We start from the raw sequence: 17,075 nt of genomic DNA, 5'->3' as shown, positions 1-17,075 counted from the left end.
TTTCAGGAAGCGGAGCAGTGCTCCCTGAGCTCTCATGCCATTGGCCGCCGGTCATGTGACCAAAGGAAAGACTTTGTGGAAGCAAGAGTTTGTGATTCTTCCTCCCATCTCAGCTGAGAAGTCAGCATGTGTTAGTGTGTGTGTGTGGGGGGGAGAACGAGGTCTGTCATCTGAGTCAGGTGGTGTGATGAGCCTTGTGTGTTTGTTTGACTGTGGTGAGCTGAAGCGAGGAGGCGGGCGCGTGGGGGAGCTGATTCGGCTTCCAGTGAGGGCATGTCAGAGGCAGGAATTCACAAGGAGTGCTCACACAACAACTCATCAGGGTGAGAGGGAGGAAGGCTTGTAGGTTAGCGAGGATTATATTGTTATGTTAGGAAGTTGTGGACAGCAGCGTGCTCATTATGGATGATGCGGACTCTGCAGTAAATCTGGACAGTGCGGCTACCTCAGCACACTGTGGAGGTGCAGACCCAGCAAACGCTGCCAGAAACGAAGAGACAGTAAACTACAACGTGGACAGTGTGGACAATGCAAACGCAATAGAAACTGCCAAAGATGAAGATATTACCGGTCCAGCCATCACGGACAACGCGGGGGACGACGCCCCGTGTGCTGACACCGTCAGCGCTGAGGGGAGCACGGACAGTGCTGATGGTACAGACAGCAGGAGCGTGGAAACTGATGACACTGTGGACAGTATGGATCAAAGTGCCAAGGGCGACAGTAACGGCTGCGAGAGCGACGGCGACAGCACCAGCGAGAGAACTTGTCTGGAGGCCATGACGCCTGACGGGCAGGACTACTACCTGAGGCTGGGCGATACCCCTCAACGGCGCTCTGCCCTGCGTCTCTCACGCATCATTGCCCGCCAGCAGCTGCTACGGAGGCTGGCACAAGGTAGAAAGAGAGAGAGTAATGGCAGAGTTATAATGTGTTATAAATGTTTGGAATATCACTGTGAATAGATTTGTGCCTGGTTTTACAGTCTGTGACCTGAATTTGACTTAAAGTTGGACGTTTTCTCAAGAAAAAAAGGAAGAAATTGTATGAATTTAATCAACTGATGTCATATTTTTTCACATTGCTTGTATTTCCTCCTCCAGATGTGCTGCGTTTACAAGCGGGAGATGGAACATGAGTTTTTTTTTTTTTTTTATGGTTTTAACCTTACCATTTGATTTATGACGCTTCTCATGAATGTTTAGTTTTCTTTTCTTCTGCGGATGAACTCAAGAAACCCCGTCGTCAGCTCGTCCCCTCAGACATAGAGAAGAGGTGTGGGGGGCGGATTCTAACAATGTAAGCTTCGATAAAGAAAGTGTGAAACAGGAAGATTCTGATTGTAGCCTTTTCACAGAAGATCGTGTCTTTCCTCATTGAGTATTTTACTTCAGTTTTTTTTACCGAGGATTTCGCAACACTATCTGAAGAGACGTTACTCTTAGACATAACCCATCTATCTTCTGTTTCATCATGCTTTTTAAAAGTATTCTTTATGGGCAAGAGCTTGCACACTTAAGATTCCCAGTACTCCCACTTCCTTCTGGTTTTACTCAGTGAGACATTTCCCCCTCCGTAGATATTTTTCATAACTCTGAAAGAAGTCACAACAAACCCTAAAGGACTGTGTTATTGTGTTATTGTTTTTGTCTGTGTCTCCTCTACAAAACTCATCAGCTTTGTATTCGATGGTCACTTCCTCAACTTCCTGTCACATGACTTATGTTTCCCTGGGAACGAACAGAACATCCTGATGGAAAATTGGAAATTGCCACAGCATAGAGGCTTTGGGCTGTTCCACATGCTCCTGTTATGTGCGTCGAGTTCATTGCAGAGGATGAGCTGTTCTCCTCTGTGCGCTGAGGTTTTTCCCATGTATGATATTCGTACATTTAAAACACATACAGATACAGTAGTGTGTGTTTTTTGAATCACCATGATGACTCTGGTCTGTTGAAGCAGCAGTAACATGTCAAGTCCTGTGTTAGGTGGATTTTTTTTCTCACCCCTGCTTATAAATTTGAGAGTGAGAGAGACATGAGTGTTTCGGCAGGTGAGGAATGTAGACGGAGGAGCAAGTTTATGCCTGTGCTGGATTTGGGTGATGGTATGACTTATTTAACTTTCACTCCCTTGCCTCTTACACTTGCACACACTTTTTTGCCTCTTCTTCTGCAATCATACTCTTTCTCTTACTCACCCACACACACACACACACACACACACACACACACACACACACACACACACACACACACATACACGCTCCGCAGTTGCATTCCACTTTGCAGCAGCTGCTCGACTGTCAGACAGACTTAAATAAAAAAGAACTCCGTGACCTAACCAAACCTACATCTGATTCTTCTTAAAAGCAATAGATTTTGATTCATATCTTATTGTACATGGCCTCTCCAACCATTTAGATTTATACATGCACATGTCTATGTACTGACAGGTGACTATTTAAAGCAGCTGTTGTCAATATATTTACGGACACAGTGGAACAATGACCATGTGTAACACTGCTACACAGCGTTACACTGTGTGCTGCCTGCTCTGCACCAAATGGCAAAATGACACAGTTAGCAACCAGCTAGTGAACAAAGTGGAGCAATTGGCAACTAAAAAAGCCTGTAATTTCCCTCAGGAGATGATGGAGACCAAAAACAGCTGAAAGGAGCTGCGAATGTTGGATTTAATATTCATCAGGAGGCCAGAAACACGACTCAAAATGAATGCTGATGTTGCTCTGTGTCTGCTGGATGTGAATATAGGCAACAAGCCACGAATAAGTTCGCTGTATCAACTTAGAAGGTGATATGTGTTGTGATCACAGCTCCTGCCCCCAAGCAGCTCAGTTTTTGTGAAGTTAAAGGAAAATCCAACATAAGCTCTGTTTCCACCACAGGAACCTCTGAGGAACTCAGTTTCCCAGGAACCATGGGTCTGAATTAAGTGTTCAGGGGAGAGATAGTTTTACCCCTAAAAAGTCCCCTTACTTTATGAGGGTTTCGGGAACTTTAAGGGTGAGGCTGATTGGTCAGGGATGCTTTTGTTTTCCACAGCATTGATATACACCTGGCATTTCCAAAAAACCCGTAACTGCAAAAAACACGTTGTTTTACTTGGCCCCACTGTGGAAAAATCACAATGTACTGCAGGAACTTTTACCGCTGGGAAAGTTCCTGGACATTGACTTCTTCTGAAATGAAAGTATCTCGAACCTTTGGTGGAAATGAACCTATAGTTGCTGTGTCCAAAATCCGTAATAAATATTAAAGCTAAGCAGGTTGTCAGTACACAGTCTGTTCATGCTGGAAAAGTGGGAAAAAAAAACAAAAAACTGACTGTACGCCAAACAGTCAGCATTCATGCTAAAAAAACAACTGATTTTTGAGTGTGCGGTTGATGGATGCTATTTTCCCATGGTGCAATGCACAAAGGAAATTGAGGAGCGCCTTTCAGCTGCAAAGAATTAAAACAAATAGGCCATTTTCTCAGGAGACATTTTGAGTTGTCATTGCAGGCAGGAAAAGCACATGAGACACATTTTATTAACAGTGTAAGCAGCGCCAGTGAGCTAACGTGCACAGTGCTAAGACCCCGGCACTTGCTCACCTAAATGGAATATATAGTCATATATAATATATCCTGATATGGCATGTCTAAAGTTACACAAAGTGAAACAAATAACTATTATATTCATGTAAAAAAACACTTTGATGTCTGTTTGTAAAGTTCAATTGGTAGTGACATTCATCTGCATAAAGTATTCCATCATTTCCTCTTAGTATACATTTACATATATTTATATGCTGGTATATAATATATACATTCAGTGTGCAGTATGGAAGCAGGGCACACTGATGTCGTTGATGCTGTTTCAGCACGGGCCTCCAGAACAGGCTCACTGCTTCTTGCCATAGACTCTCTCAAAATCCACTGGAGGGATGAAACATCATTTATCCAAAAGATATTCCCTAATTTGGTGTTTTGATGATGATGGAGGTCACTGTCTTACACCTTGACCCAAAATCTCCCTCAAGTTTTCATTTGGGGATGAAAGGCAGAAACTGTGATTCAGCTCACTTTCATACTTGCCGCTGCAGAGTCCGAGTCACTGAACGGTTTCTTCAGCTCGTTTATTCGGATTTGCTCGTAATTCTGACTTGTCACCTGTCTGTGTTTTATTTGAACGGAAGCCTTTTTATGAGCAGCTCTCACTGAATTGAGTGACAGTTCGCTCTCTATCACTCACGGCCATTCTCACCACAACCACTGGTGCTCTGCCAAACCACAAGGCTGCACTGACTGCTGCTCCAAGCCGAGCACCAAATGTTTTCCATTCAAGTCAAATCACTGAAAGGCAGAAGGAATACGATGCGGCACATACAAACGGTCACTTTACATGCCATAACCATAGCCTGAAGCCATATAATAATTTGACAGAAATGTAAATGCACTTCTGTCGCATGTTGCTTTAACACCCTCTGCTGGAGAAAAGGTGGCATAACCAAAAACACAGACGGATCACATTCAGTCTTGTCTCATCCAATCTCATCATATCCAACCTTATTAATGCAGTCTGGTAACTCACCATAACCCCCGGTGCTGTTACTAATTATGGCTAACTGCTAACCTTCAGCAGTCCTGCCAGGACCTGTCATGTTATATCCCGGGCTGTGCTGTCCCGCAGTTAGTGATGCGCAGGAGACTCTGTGCCTGAACCTGCACTGATGTGATGCCAGCGTTGATTCTGTTTTACAGTACATTCCTTAGGACTCAACATCATCGCAGATGAACCGTGCGGGACAGGACAGACATATTCCCCCCTCCCTTCCTTCCTTCCTCCCTCTCTCCCTTCACTCCTCCTCTGCCTTCTTCACTAGTTTTTTTTTTCTTTCTTTGTGACCTTTAAACATGAAGGAGTAAGTGCTTTAGCTTATGTGGGAATATGGCTGCTTTCCAGGCATACTGTGCGTGTATGTGTATGTGTGTGTATGCATGTGTGTGTGTAGTGTTGTAGAGACACTCAGTTCATGCCTACGCAGTCTCCTCTGTCCCTTTCTTTCTGTGATGTTTATATCTTAGTTATCTAATTGATTTTGACTTAAGCAACATTTAGATATGACTTTGTGAAATTAAGTAACTACTCTCCGGTTCTGCTCTCTGTTGCCGCTCATTATCCATTTGTGAACCTCAGTACAGTTATCCCAGCTGAGTCCCACTGACATGTTCAGTCCAGGGACTTCCTGTTGCTGTTCTTAGCTCACATGCCGCTCTGGACGCTTGGGAAATTCAGAGCAGGAACTGATGTCATGCGAGGCACTTCAGGGTCCTTGAGACCCAGTACTACACAGACATAATACTGAGAAAAGCCTGTCAGAAAGTCAAGGTTTCTGCCGCTGGATAAAAGGGAGAAAATGAAAGCTAGAGGAAAGAAAGGCGAAGGCACACTTTCAGAAACAAAAAAAAAGCTGTGAGGACATTGGGGTGCTTGTACTAGATGTATTATGTAACATAGTGGGCACCCTGTTATGTAAGGAATTACCTTACAGCCCCTTTTGTCCCATACATGGACGTCCATATTCACACACCCACACATAGTCAGACGCACACTCACACACATACCATCTGTCTACCTTCCCTGCTGTTGTTCTAGTGGCCTGCTGCCTGTTGTCATATATTCTACGCTGCAGGAAAGCAGCGACATGGAATAGGCTGAAGGAAAAGCACGGTAGGCAGCTCGGATTAGCTCTGCCCGACTGTGCGCATTGGTGTGTTTTGTGGTCCACTAATAACATGTTTGTGTACTAATTAATCTCTTGATTAAATTCTGCACAGATGAATAGCAACGCTTTGTTCCCACATTGACAGGAGCTTTGCCACTTGGCACCGTTGTGCACAAACACAAAGACGCATCGCCAATTCCACATGCACAAACACTATGATGAAGTGCGCCACTCTGTGCTTATTTTTTTTTTCAACCTTATCTCAGGACCACAATGGCTTCATGAGTAGTTATTATGTTTGAATGCGACACTCGAAAAGTCGGTGTTGGTGCAATTTGTTGATGGAGGGTTTTGAGGTTCTATGTAGGATAAGTTATGCATTTACAAGTACAATAACCCATTTATTTATGTATGAGGGCTGCAGTTAGTTTAGTTTGTAAAGACTTTTTTTTTTTTTACCTTCCCCAGCCTGTGTTTAGCCCGCTGGTTCCTTCTAAAGACAAAAACCTTGAAAAACTAGTCATGAATATATAGTTTCTCATTTTCTAAAGCAGCTGTAGTGCTGTCGTTTTTAGCAAACCTTACTCAAACAGGAATAGACTGTGCATTTGTTGACTTTATGGCACCACAACCTTGTGTGTGGGATTGGCTCAAAATAAACTACAGCTCCTGCGTTCTCTGTACTGAAGGAACATGTCGACCTGTGCAACCTCACTGAAGTGTTTCTAATGCAGGTCTGTGGCACAATCTGGAATGATCAGGATCTTTTTTTTCAAAACCTGGTTTCTATAAAGAGAGAAATCTTTCAAATCTCACATGCAGTGAATAAGTGGCTGCTGTGGTATGTCTTCCTCCCTGCGGTTTTCTCACAGGGTCTGTCCATCTCTACTGCCCTCCCCACCCCAGCTGTCTGCCTGTCTCATCCTTTTTGCATTCTCTCTGACTCACTGGGGGCAACATCTGGACTGTGCTAAATGTCTGTGCTGGTGTGTGTGTGTGTAATGTATGTGTGTGTTTCCACAATGCATCCTCCCACACTACTGATCTGGTTCCTGCAGTATTGTACAGTAAACTCATAGAAAGAGGACGAGGTCAGAGTCTCCTTGCCATAGCCTGCCAGTCGGTTCAGCTGACATGTGAAGTTAGCGTCCACCAGTCGTCAGTCTGTGACCTCAGGGTGGGGGGGTGGGGGGGCTGGCTGATGCAAACGCCAGCTGAAATGAGCCATTTCCTCCGTGGATTAGATGTGGCAATAGCAGCTCTCAAAGAAGATGTGGAGTCCTGTTGGATCAAAGTGGAAGAAAGGATGAAAAGGTGTCAGCAAAAGAAACATGGACGGATGGATTGAGGAAAATGTGTGAGGGAGTATTTTTGTTTAGAGAAAGATAAGGTTAAGAGTAAGAGAAAGGGGAAAAGTTATATTCAGGATGTAGAAAGAAATGGGCACAAGAAGGAATAAAAGGGAAAAGGCAAGAAAGTAGAACAAGAGTGAGGAGACGAAAGGAGAAGCAGAGAGAGAGCTGTAAAAATAGAGAGATATTGTATGTGGATCCTAACAAAGCAGAAAGTGCGAGAGAGGAGGTTGAGGAGAAAATTAGAGGGAAGAGAAAACCTGCATGGGGCAGGCTGGTAGAGGGAGGCAGAGTTGTAAACACAAGGGGTTGGAAAGGCAGCGAGGAAGGAAAGCACAGAAAGTTGCCACTTGATGGAAAGCTGGACGGTAGTGAATGGATGTGCGATGGGACGGAGAGGGAAACTTCAGTCTTGAGCAAAGGAGAAAGAAATAGCAGCATGTCATCACCCGCACCATGAAGGCTTCAAGTAAGTTTTCAGTTCTCTTGAGTTTCCTGCCTCTCACTGGAATTTCTCTTTTCTCTACGGCCTATTTTCAGAGTGTTACCAAAAAAAAAACAAAAAAAATCTTTTCACGATCTGCCCATGTGTTGCCTCATATGTGATTTGGAGAGAGGAGTTATGCTGAGAATGTTGGGAGAGGGACGTAATTGCTGGATTGCGGTGGCAGGATCATTTCCTGTGACCGTTCTCATCTCTGATGGTGAAGACGGAGGCTTTTTATTGCCATGCTGAACTTTGTCCCCTGTGCTTCTGCGGTGCCCTCTCGCTGCCTCCTTCACTTGCCAGCACCTCTGAACCAATGAATGAGACGAGTGAGAGGGAATGAGTGGGGCTTTGAGAAGAGGTATGAGATGAGGGCGGTGATTTTTAAGGATGATGCAGGATTACTGTTGTCGGCGGTGGTTTTTCACCTGCGTTTGTTTGTTTGTTTGATTGTCAAAGCACTGACCTGATTTGCACCTGATGGAGGGATGGGTCATGGGCCAGGGTAAGATTTTGGTGTGAATCCGATTAAAGGGGGAGGATCCAGGAATTTTTTAATATTGCAAGAAAGGACGTATTTCAACATTGTAAATTTCTCGGGAAATAATGTTATCCTATCAGTCTTAATGTAAAATATCTGACATATTACTGGTGTTGATATCTATGACATTTGGTGCAGATCCAGATAATAATCCAGATCTGAGAGATGTGTGTAGGATTTTTTGGCCTTAGCGGAGGTATATATGCTCTACTGAATGCCTTCTAGTTAATGAGAGTGATATTTTTGTGTTATATTTGATAGCTTTGTGTGAAGGTTGATTTTATTTTGAAAAACTGGTCATATAGCTATTTCTTCTTCTTCTTCTTCTTTCTCCATTTCTGCTTTGAGTTTTTAGAAGATATCCCTCTACAAGCCCCCCTCCCCCACCTCCCACCCCCCTCTCTCTGTCTCTCTTGTCCTTGTTTTACATATATATGTGTATGTATGGGTGTGATTGTGAGGATGGGTGTCTGTATGTATATTATATATAAATTTATACTTCTGTATTTTATTAAAAAATCTGCAAAGATTTTTTAAACCAAGGTCATTCATATGTCTTTGTAAGCACAGAGCTCTGCAGAGCGGTTTAATCAGTGTCTGCTCATAAAGAAAACATACACACACACGCACGTTTGAGAGCTGCCAGTTTAGCAGTCTGAGCAATACATATGCAAGCGGAAAAAAGTAGTAAAACAAATGCCTGTAAAACGTCTCGTAATTCTGGCGGCAGCGGCTAATGGGGTGTGGTGCCATGTGTAAGGCCTGTTAAATTTATGCAATAACAGCTGAAACCTGGCCGCTGGTTCATGTGAGTGGATATTGTTTGAAAATACAGGATATTTCATGTTAAACTGTGTAAACTGTTTCCCTTTGTCCTCTCAGGATAATGCATCCCTCTCTGGCTCACGTCCAGCTTTTTCCAATCCCATCATTCCAGTGAATTCCCAGAGGAAAATGTAATTCCCTCAGATGTTCCTCCCCCATATGCTGAAAATGCTGGGATAAGGAGAACAGATGAATACAATGTTATGTTCATCATTTTTGCCTTTGAGTCTAAATTTATTTATATTTTAGAGAGAAAATAATTAACACAGCTCATCAAGCTTGGCATAGAGAAGACATACAGTCCACTGGAATTCCCAGAGGGAAATTTAATAATGTGGGACTTTCCTCCTTCAACATGATGTGATATTAGCTCCCTTACTCTTAACTGTTTTCAGATTTTGTATTAAACGGTAAAACCATAAATGCCAAAAAATCTGTCTAATCTGTGTGTAATCAACATGCCTCTACTGCTTTATTTTTGCTTTGCAGAGATTGAGGCTAAGGAGGCTTGTGATTGGCTTAGAGCTGCAGGATTTCCACAGTATGCCCAGCTCTACGAAGGTAACACACACACACACACACACACACACAGTAGCCAAAGTCCAGAATTTATCCAGCTGCCTTGCTTCACACAAACACTCGCCTCTTCATTTCTCTCCGTTTGTTCACTCCTGCTTCTTGTTTTCTCTCTGTCTGACTCCCTCTGTCTTATTTTTTCCATCATCTCTGTCTCTCTCTCTTTCTCCAATCCCTCCATCTTCATATCCCCATCTTCTAGGCCTCTGTGTTCTATTTCCAGGCTTCAGTTCCTGTCCAGAGGGAGGGGTCATGGGAAAGGCCTTGTTATCACTGCTGGGACTCTCACACAGATTCTCTTTCTCTCTTCCTTATTCCACCTTTCTCTCTCTCTCTCTCTACCCTTTCCTCGACTCGCCCACACTCTTTCTGTCGGTCATCTCCCTGTCAAAGCCTGCGTTTTCTCACTCTTCCTTCCTCTGTCCTTTCTTTCATCTTGCCCGTTTTCCACCTTTCTGGAAAAGCTACAGCTATTCATTCATGTGATGATCATCAAGCCTCATACAATTGAGACACAAACAGGAAATGGCCCCAGTAATCTAAGAAGTGGCTCTTAAAATCCAGCAGTCCTTCTTTAGCAGCACACACCCACACACACACACACACACACACACACACACACACAAACACACACACACACACACACACACACACACACACACTGCACTTCTCTGACAAATCCTGTGAGTTCCAGTAATGTCGGGTTATGGATGCTGGCCTCTGGGACTCTGTGGCGGCTCCAGGGCGCACATGATGCCTGCAGTCTGCCACCACACACAGAGAATCGCCAAAATAAAAGCCTTGAGTCATTTTGGCATTGTGCAGAATCCAAGTTATTTTGGGGGTTTGAAAATGTGTCTGAGTCTGTGTCTGTGTGTGTCTGTGTGTGTTCTGTAAACTCCAGATGCAGATGGCAGGTGTTCACTGTAGCAGCAGTTGTGCCGTATACTTCAGTTAAACTGTCAGAGGAAACTGCTATCTCCAGTCTCCTGTCAGTCAAACTCAGTATCTCGTTTTTCACTGTTTCTTCTCTCTCTCTGACTCTGTCTCATAGATTCCCAGTTTCCAATTGATATTTCCTCAGTGAAAAGGGACCATGACTTCTTGGACCGGGATCTGGTGGAGCCTCTGTGTCGGTAAGAACACACATATTCATACTGTACACTTACACACCGGACACACGCAGACCTCGTTTAACACCAGTAAAATCACCCCAGAATCCTTTTCTGCCCCCCAGCTCTGTGCATTGACTTGTCTCTGCGGCCTGGTGCTAACAGGCTAATCATTAGACGTATGACCCCGACCCTTAACGAACTCCCCACCCCTGTCTCCCGCTCAGACACCCAGCCTTTGATCTGGTCACCTCCCCCTCCCCACTGCCACGCTCTGATCTCCCATTCAAAGAGAGGAGACCCTCAGGGGGCAAAACACGGTGGTGGTGGTGGTGGTGGGGTAGAAGGGAGTGGGAGTTAAGGGGTGAGGGAAACGGGGAAGGAGTGAGTGGATGCCAGTGTATTCTACCAGATGGCTTTGAGCGGTGCCTCTGCGCACTTCTATGATCTCTCTGTTTCACATCTCCTATTCTCCTCCTCAGTGAAGTTTTCCCAGCGTGCACAAGCACACGCCCCTCCCCACCCTTATCTTTTTCCCCCCAATGTCTATGATAGAGGAGGGGTGTGGTAATTATAGCGTTAGTGATTCCTGACAGCTATATTGCACGAGAATACACATCAGACCCCCCTGAGCTGAGTCTCAGGAGCTGTAAAATCATAATGAGGTCTCTCTTGTTCTGTGCATCACTCTTTACATTTACATTACGTTTTTTTTTTTTTCTCCCTTTTTAGATTATTTAGCTTACTCGTGCTTGCAAAAAATACACATTGTATGGAACATAGACTTCTCAATCTGTATGAATATATGTGCAGTCGAGGATTGTTTGTACCATCCTGCAGCAGAAACACAGGGTGTGGAGACTACAGTGGCTCCCTCTGTATATTTTCCAACTTGAATGTTACTTTAAGCTTGAAAGACAGTTGATATGACAGCTCTATGCTTGCTGTTGGTGTTTTTTTCTTTTTTGGCACAGCAACAAGAAATCCCTCCTGTCTGCCAGTTTGTGTGAGAGGACAGAGAATGTTAACAGTGTACAAACAAGGATTTCCCAGAGGCTGAAATCTTTTAAATGACAGAGGTCACAAGACCCAAAAACATGTTTTTAATGATCCCATCATGAAAGGCACCAACACAGACACCACCCTGCTATCCAGCTTCTGTTCACATCCCATTCAGTTGCAGAAAGGGGGAGACAGTGGGTGGGAAGGATGGGTGCAGACAGCAGAGAGATGTTTTTTTTTTTTTTTTTTTGTAAGGATGTTGCCCCCAGCACTCTAGAGTATGGAAGTAAAAGAGGGGGTGGGAATGGGTGACAGATGAAGGGAGGAGGGAAGGAGCCGGCTGCGCTTCAGCGTGAGGATGTCCCAGAAGAGTGATGCTGGAGAAGGAGAGGGAGGAATAAGGAGGAGAAAGGGCACGGATGGGAGGAGAGAAGCAGGGTGAGAAGAAAGGGATAGACAGAGTCAGAGAAGATCAAATAGGAGAAATGAAGGGGCATGTCTGAAAGACTCAGAAGAAAAGAAGGAGAAGGTGGTAGTGAAAAGTAAGAGAGGAGAGTGAAAGTGAGCAGCGTAGTGCAACAGACAGAACATATCTAACCTACCAGGTCTAGCATGTTTGATTGACTCTGTGTGTGTGTGTGTGTGTGTTGCAGACGTCTAAATACTCTGAACAAGTGTGCCTCCATGAAACTGGATGTCAGCCACCCCAAGAAGAAAGTAAGCCAAAAATTTTTTTAACTTTACATTTGTTTTGTTTTTACAAAGAAATACAGAGAACGTAGCCAACGCTCAGGAATAGACACATTTTTCTGTAATATCTTTGTGGAGATTTGTTCATCACTTATTATACGCACTTATTATACAAAGTAATACTTTGTCTTTGCAATATACATCTGAAAATGTGATGCCATGGTGCTGAAAGGGGGGGGGGGTTCACCATGTGATGTCATTTAGACCGTGTTCACATGTCATTCTGGTGCATTTACATTCGGTCCAACTGATTTATGGCAGATGGGAATGTTGTTATTCAGACTAGATCAATGGCTGCGCACTGACTCAAAATGGTCTTCACTCCCATAATTACCAGTAGGGATGATGACAGGTTTGGTTAACCATCCCAACCCGCCCAGGGAGGTCGACATCTCAAAACAATCAACAATTCAAGAAGCACACAGTGAAAACTCTATCAAGAATGTACAGAGACAATAATACATCAGATATATCAAGTGTACCATCGATATCTGAAATATAATAAAAGAAAATAATAAATAGTTGTAAATTACATGAAATGAGACATTAAAGTGTTGTACATTACAACCAGGAAATCTCCACTCATATTGTTCTATTAACTTAACTATTAACTAACAGGGATGTATGTTTTCATCAGGACTATCGTATCATTTCGCCAAGAAGCTACACCCAAAATACTGTAGCCTCTATCAAAAATTACAATTGCTACATTTAGAAGAAATGTTCTGTTTCATAGTCTCGGTTCAAACCTCAAAGTGAGACTTTGAAGAACAAAATTTGTTTTGATTTCACGTCACATGTAGTGCTGATGAAGGGCATCTGTAATCTGTCATTCCATGTGTTTACAACCCTTGATTTATTTGTTGTAAATCTTAAATGGACTAGAAGTAAGAGAAAAGAATTAGTCAGGATATTTCTTCTTACACCAAATCAATCTGTGCAAACACAAACACAAACTCCTCATGGACTGTGTTACCTAATGCTTCCTTCATCCCTCCATAGGGTGATGACTCTGATGAAGATGACCCGTTGGCTATCAGCAAACGTTGGACATTCGAGTGGAGTAGCCGACGCTGGTCTCGCCTTCAAGACTTCCTGTTGGACAGCACCAATGAAAGCAGCCCGACGGGTCAGGGGGAGGAGGGTCTGCGCAGCACAGTGAGCAGTGAGAGCGTGCTGACGGACCTGAGCGAGCAGGAGATCACAGAAATCTCCTCGCTGCACAGTGAGGACTCCGCCTCCGCCATGCCTGACTCTATATCTATGGCGTCCCTCTCCGCTTCCTACCAACCGCCAAGGGAACTCCCACACTACAACTCCCTGCCAATCAAGAGCAGCCGCCATGGGCAAGGAGGGCGGAGCAAAGCCAAAGAGTTTTTGCGTCGAATGGAAATGATGCGCACTTGGGGGCCATCCACAAGGCGGAAAAGCTCAAATCGCAGGCCGCCGCTGGTCATCAGCGGGCCGGTGTTACAGGGGGAGGAGCCTCAGGCACTGCAGATGCTCCAGTGTACTCCCATCAGCCAATTAGAGCACAGCCCTAAGCACATCCATGAAACTGATGGCGACACTTCTCCTGTCAGCCTTACCAATGATTGTAAAGACCAGTCCATGGTGAGTGTGAGCCCCAGCAGTGAGACAGTGGCGCCCAATGTAAAGGAGCCTGTGTGTACAAAACCCCGCACTGCCAGCAAGAGAAGCAGCATGTATCTGGAGGATATGGAGCTGCCTTCTCAGGGTAAGAGGACTGAAGGGCAGAGCCAGTTTGGCAGAAACCAGTTTCACTCATATGAAAACCTCCTTATTCACATCCCCAAAGACCATAAGCCAGGCACCTTTCCAAAAGCTCTATCCATAGAGAGCCTGGCACCTTCCCCTGGCGACAAGAACAATGGCCCTCAGACACAGGCCCAGACTTCTCCACCCAACAATGGCCTGGGTGAGCCCTGGTCTGGTAAACCTCTTTCCAAGCCCCCCTGTCCTGGAGCGCCACGGGGCAGCAGGGCGAGTGTTTATGACAACGTGCCGGGCTCCCACCTGTACGCCAGCACAGGAGACCTGCTGGACTTAGAGAAAGAGGACAACCTGTTCCCTCACCTGGACGACATCATCCAGCACGTCAGCGGCCTGCAACAAATAGTGGACCACTGGAGCCGCAGCGTGCTGCCCGAGGGTGAGACAGGGGAGGGGGAGGAGGAAGGGGAGGGCAGGACCACCCCCAGCGAAGGCGAGAGAGATGGAGTCTCCTTGAATGACACCGATTCAACAGGGACCAGTCGGGAGAGGCGGGACTCTGGAGTTGGGGCCTCACTGACAAGACCACGGTGAGCAGCTGCTCAGATAATTTGGGTTTATTAAAACTTGGGTTGTGTTTTCATAGTTTTGGCCCTCATTTTTATTGGCTATGAAAACATTGTGAACACCAAAGTAATCAGTGAGATCTTGGAACGTGCACACATCACTACAGCAAAGTCTAATAAGGCAAGAAACAAGCTGTCAGACGGTCAGACAGGCTGTAAACAAGCCTGATCATTGAAACCACTTTATTTGGAGGTAAAACTGAAAGTGAGGGCCCCCAAAATATCAGTGATAATACTTCCATTGCAGAGGAAAACTGTAGTACAGTTAATATGGTTAGCAAAAGCTGAACCAGGAAGTTGGTCTACAAGCTGTGAGGGATGTTTACAATGAATGGTTAATAAGGAATAATTTAATAGCAGCTACACCTTCATTCTCTTTGCTGGAGTTTGCCCAAACCTCCAGCTTTGGAGCCAGGATGGGGCAGTTTGATGGTTGTGTTTCCTGCATTGCTGTATTTTTCTGTCTGTATACCCAGATCTACAGCTTTATTATCACAGATAAGAAACAATGAGAATTATCCTTTAAAATGACCTGGTCCGGCCTCTACATTAGCTGAATCACTCTGAGTCTCCTGTTCTTTTCTCCCCCATCTCAGTCTGCGATGGCCCAGCTTCAGAACCTCTGATCATCTCAACCAGCCAGCTTCCTCGCTGCAGATCGGCAGCCAATCAGCAGGCCAGCTCAGCCTGCTGCAGAAGTTCTCTTTGCTCCGCCTCACCGCCATCATGGAGAAATACTCAATGTCTAACAAACACGGCTGGACATGGTGGGTATCCGCGCTGCCACACACCAGTGCCTGACAGAGATTGTACCCTGTCTCTGTCCATATGTTTTTCTCTTCTTCTCCACAAAGTGGCTATTAGCTCATATTTTATGCATGAGTTCATAATTCAGGGAATTTACAAGATGTGATGTCAGACACTTTGACATGGAAAGTGTCTGGAACCTCTGGTCTTACTTTTATTTTATTTTTTTCACTGTATTCTCATTTAAATTATATGAACAAACTTTCTGTTTTGTTTTTATTGCCTTATAATTTCCAATCTTCCATGCCAACTGAGGAATATGTGCTCTGTGACAGCAATAGTGTCACAGCTATTACAGTGGCCTCTGTTACTTACAACTTCTCTTCATCAGAGCTGAATTACCAGGACCATATGCACAGTCAACACAACATCTGCTTCACGTACTTCACTGATCCTTGCAGCAAGCACGGGTTTGTGCATACTCAGTAATCAAAGGCGCCAGTGTTGGTCAAAAAACTGGCTTTAGATTCACATCCGCAAAAAAAAAAAAAAACCCACCAGTCTCCATGACCCACAAACACAAGCACATCCTTGTGTTGTTAACGACCGGTCCTGTTCATTTTTTATTATCCCCGAGAGGGAAATTCTGTTGACCAGCATCTACATGAGGAGAGAGATAATGAAAGCACAGGCCGCTCTTTCTCCCACACACTTCCCTAATTGTTTTCTGTCTATCGCTCCCAGGTCTGTGCCCAAGTTTATGAAGCGCATCAAGGTGCCAGACTACAAAGAGAAGAGTGTGTTTGGTGTTCCCCTCATCGTCCATGTCCAGCGTTGTGGTTTTCCGCTCCCTCTGTGTTTACAGCAGGCCCTCAGCCACCTCAGAACACACTGTCTGGACCAGGTTAGAAAACAGCTTTTACACGACTGGATTAGAATCTGTACATTTCTTCCTCATTCTGCTAATTTTGGTTGTTTAAATCTCAAATACGAGTCAGCTGACAAAAAGCCTTGTGCCTTGTTTTTTCTCCTCATCTCTCCCCGCTGGCGTTCCCCTCTCAGGTGGGATTGTTCCGCAAATCCGGCGTGAAGTCTCGTATTCAGGCTCTGAGGCAGCAGTGTGAGCTGTCCCCTGACTCTGTGAGCTACGAGGACCAGTCAGCCTACGACGTGGCCGACATGGTCAAGCAGTTCTTCAGAGATTTGCCTGAGCCTCTGCTAACAAGCAAGCTGGGGGAAACTTTCCTGCATATTTACCAGTGTAAGTCGCCCTCAGGAGCCGTGAATCCCGTGACACGTCGTCACGGCATGCACAAAATACTGAAGCTGTCGCAACACAGCTGATGGTATCTGCCTCAGCCTCTGGCCAAGGAGATCATTCGGATGTGGATTGGTTCAGCCAGCCAATAAACTGATGTTACTTTCACGAGTTGAATTTCAAACAGTTTACATTGCAGCTACAGCAAGTAGAAGAAATAAGTGACACATATTTTTCATGTCTAACAATGACTGTTTAATACTTTTATTTCCTTTAGAATAATCGTTTTTGATCACGTCCAAAATGCTGCAAATGAGCTTCTTTTTTTCAGTC

The 17,075-nt window shown here is 44.8% G+C and overlaps 1 protein-coding gene across 6 annotated transcripts in view; it reads left to right on the top strand.

Annotated features, from left to right (window-relative positions):
* stard13 (StAR related lipid transfer domain containing 13) overlaps positions 1–17,075 on the top strand; it is a 50,851-nt gene that overhangs the window by 30,306 nt on the left and 3,470 nt on the right. For 4 of the 6 annotated variants that reach the window (XM_022738790.1, XM_022738787.1, XM_022738786.1 and 1 more), the window contains 7 exons: positions 9,427–9,498; positions 10,568–10,649; positions 12,281–12,344; positions 13,380–14,701; positions 15,334–15,504; positions 16,229–16,388; positions 16,547–16,745. In XM_022738790.1, the coding sequence (XP_022594511.1) occupies positions 9,427–9,498; positions 10,568–10,649; positions 12,281–12,344; positions 13,380–14,701; positions 15,334–15,504; positions 16,229–16,388; positions 16,547–16,745 (2,070 nt within the window). Of the gene's footprint in view, positions 1–60; positions 898–7,476; positions 7,554–9,426; positions 9,499–10,567; positions 10,650–12,280; positions 12,345–13,379; positions 14,702–15,333; positions 15,505–16,228; positions 16,389–16,546; positions 16,746–17,075 lie in introns of those variants that run through there. The other 2 variants (XM_022738784.1, XM_022738789.1) reach the window with 2 other exon arrangements.

The sequence above is a fragment of the Seriola dumerili genome, unplaced genomic scaffold (assembly GCF_002260705.1).
Source record: "Seriola dumerili isolate Sdu_G_001 unplaced genomic scaffold, Sdu_1.0 BDQW01000040.1, whole genome shotgun sequence".
Lineage (NCBI taxonomy): Eukaryota > Metazoa > Chordata > Actinopteri > Carangiformes > Carangidae > Seriola > Seriola dumerili.
This window is presented reverse-complemented; position numbering and strand designations above follow the sequence as displayed.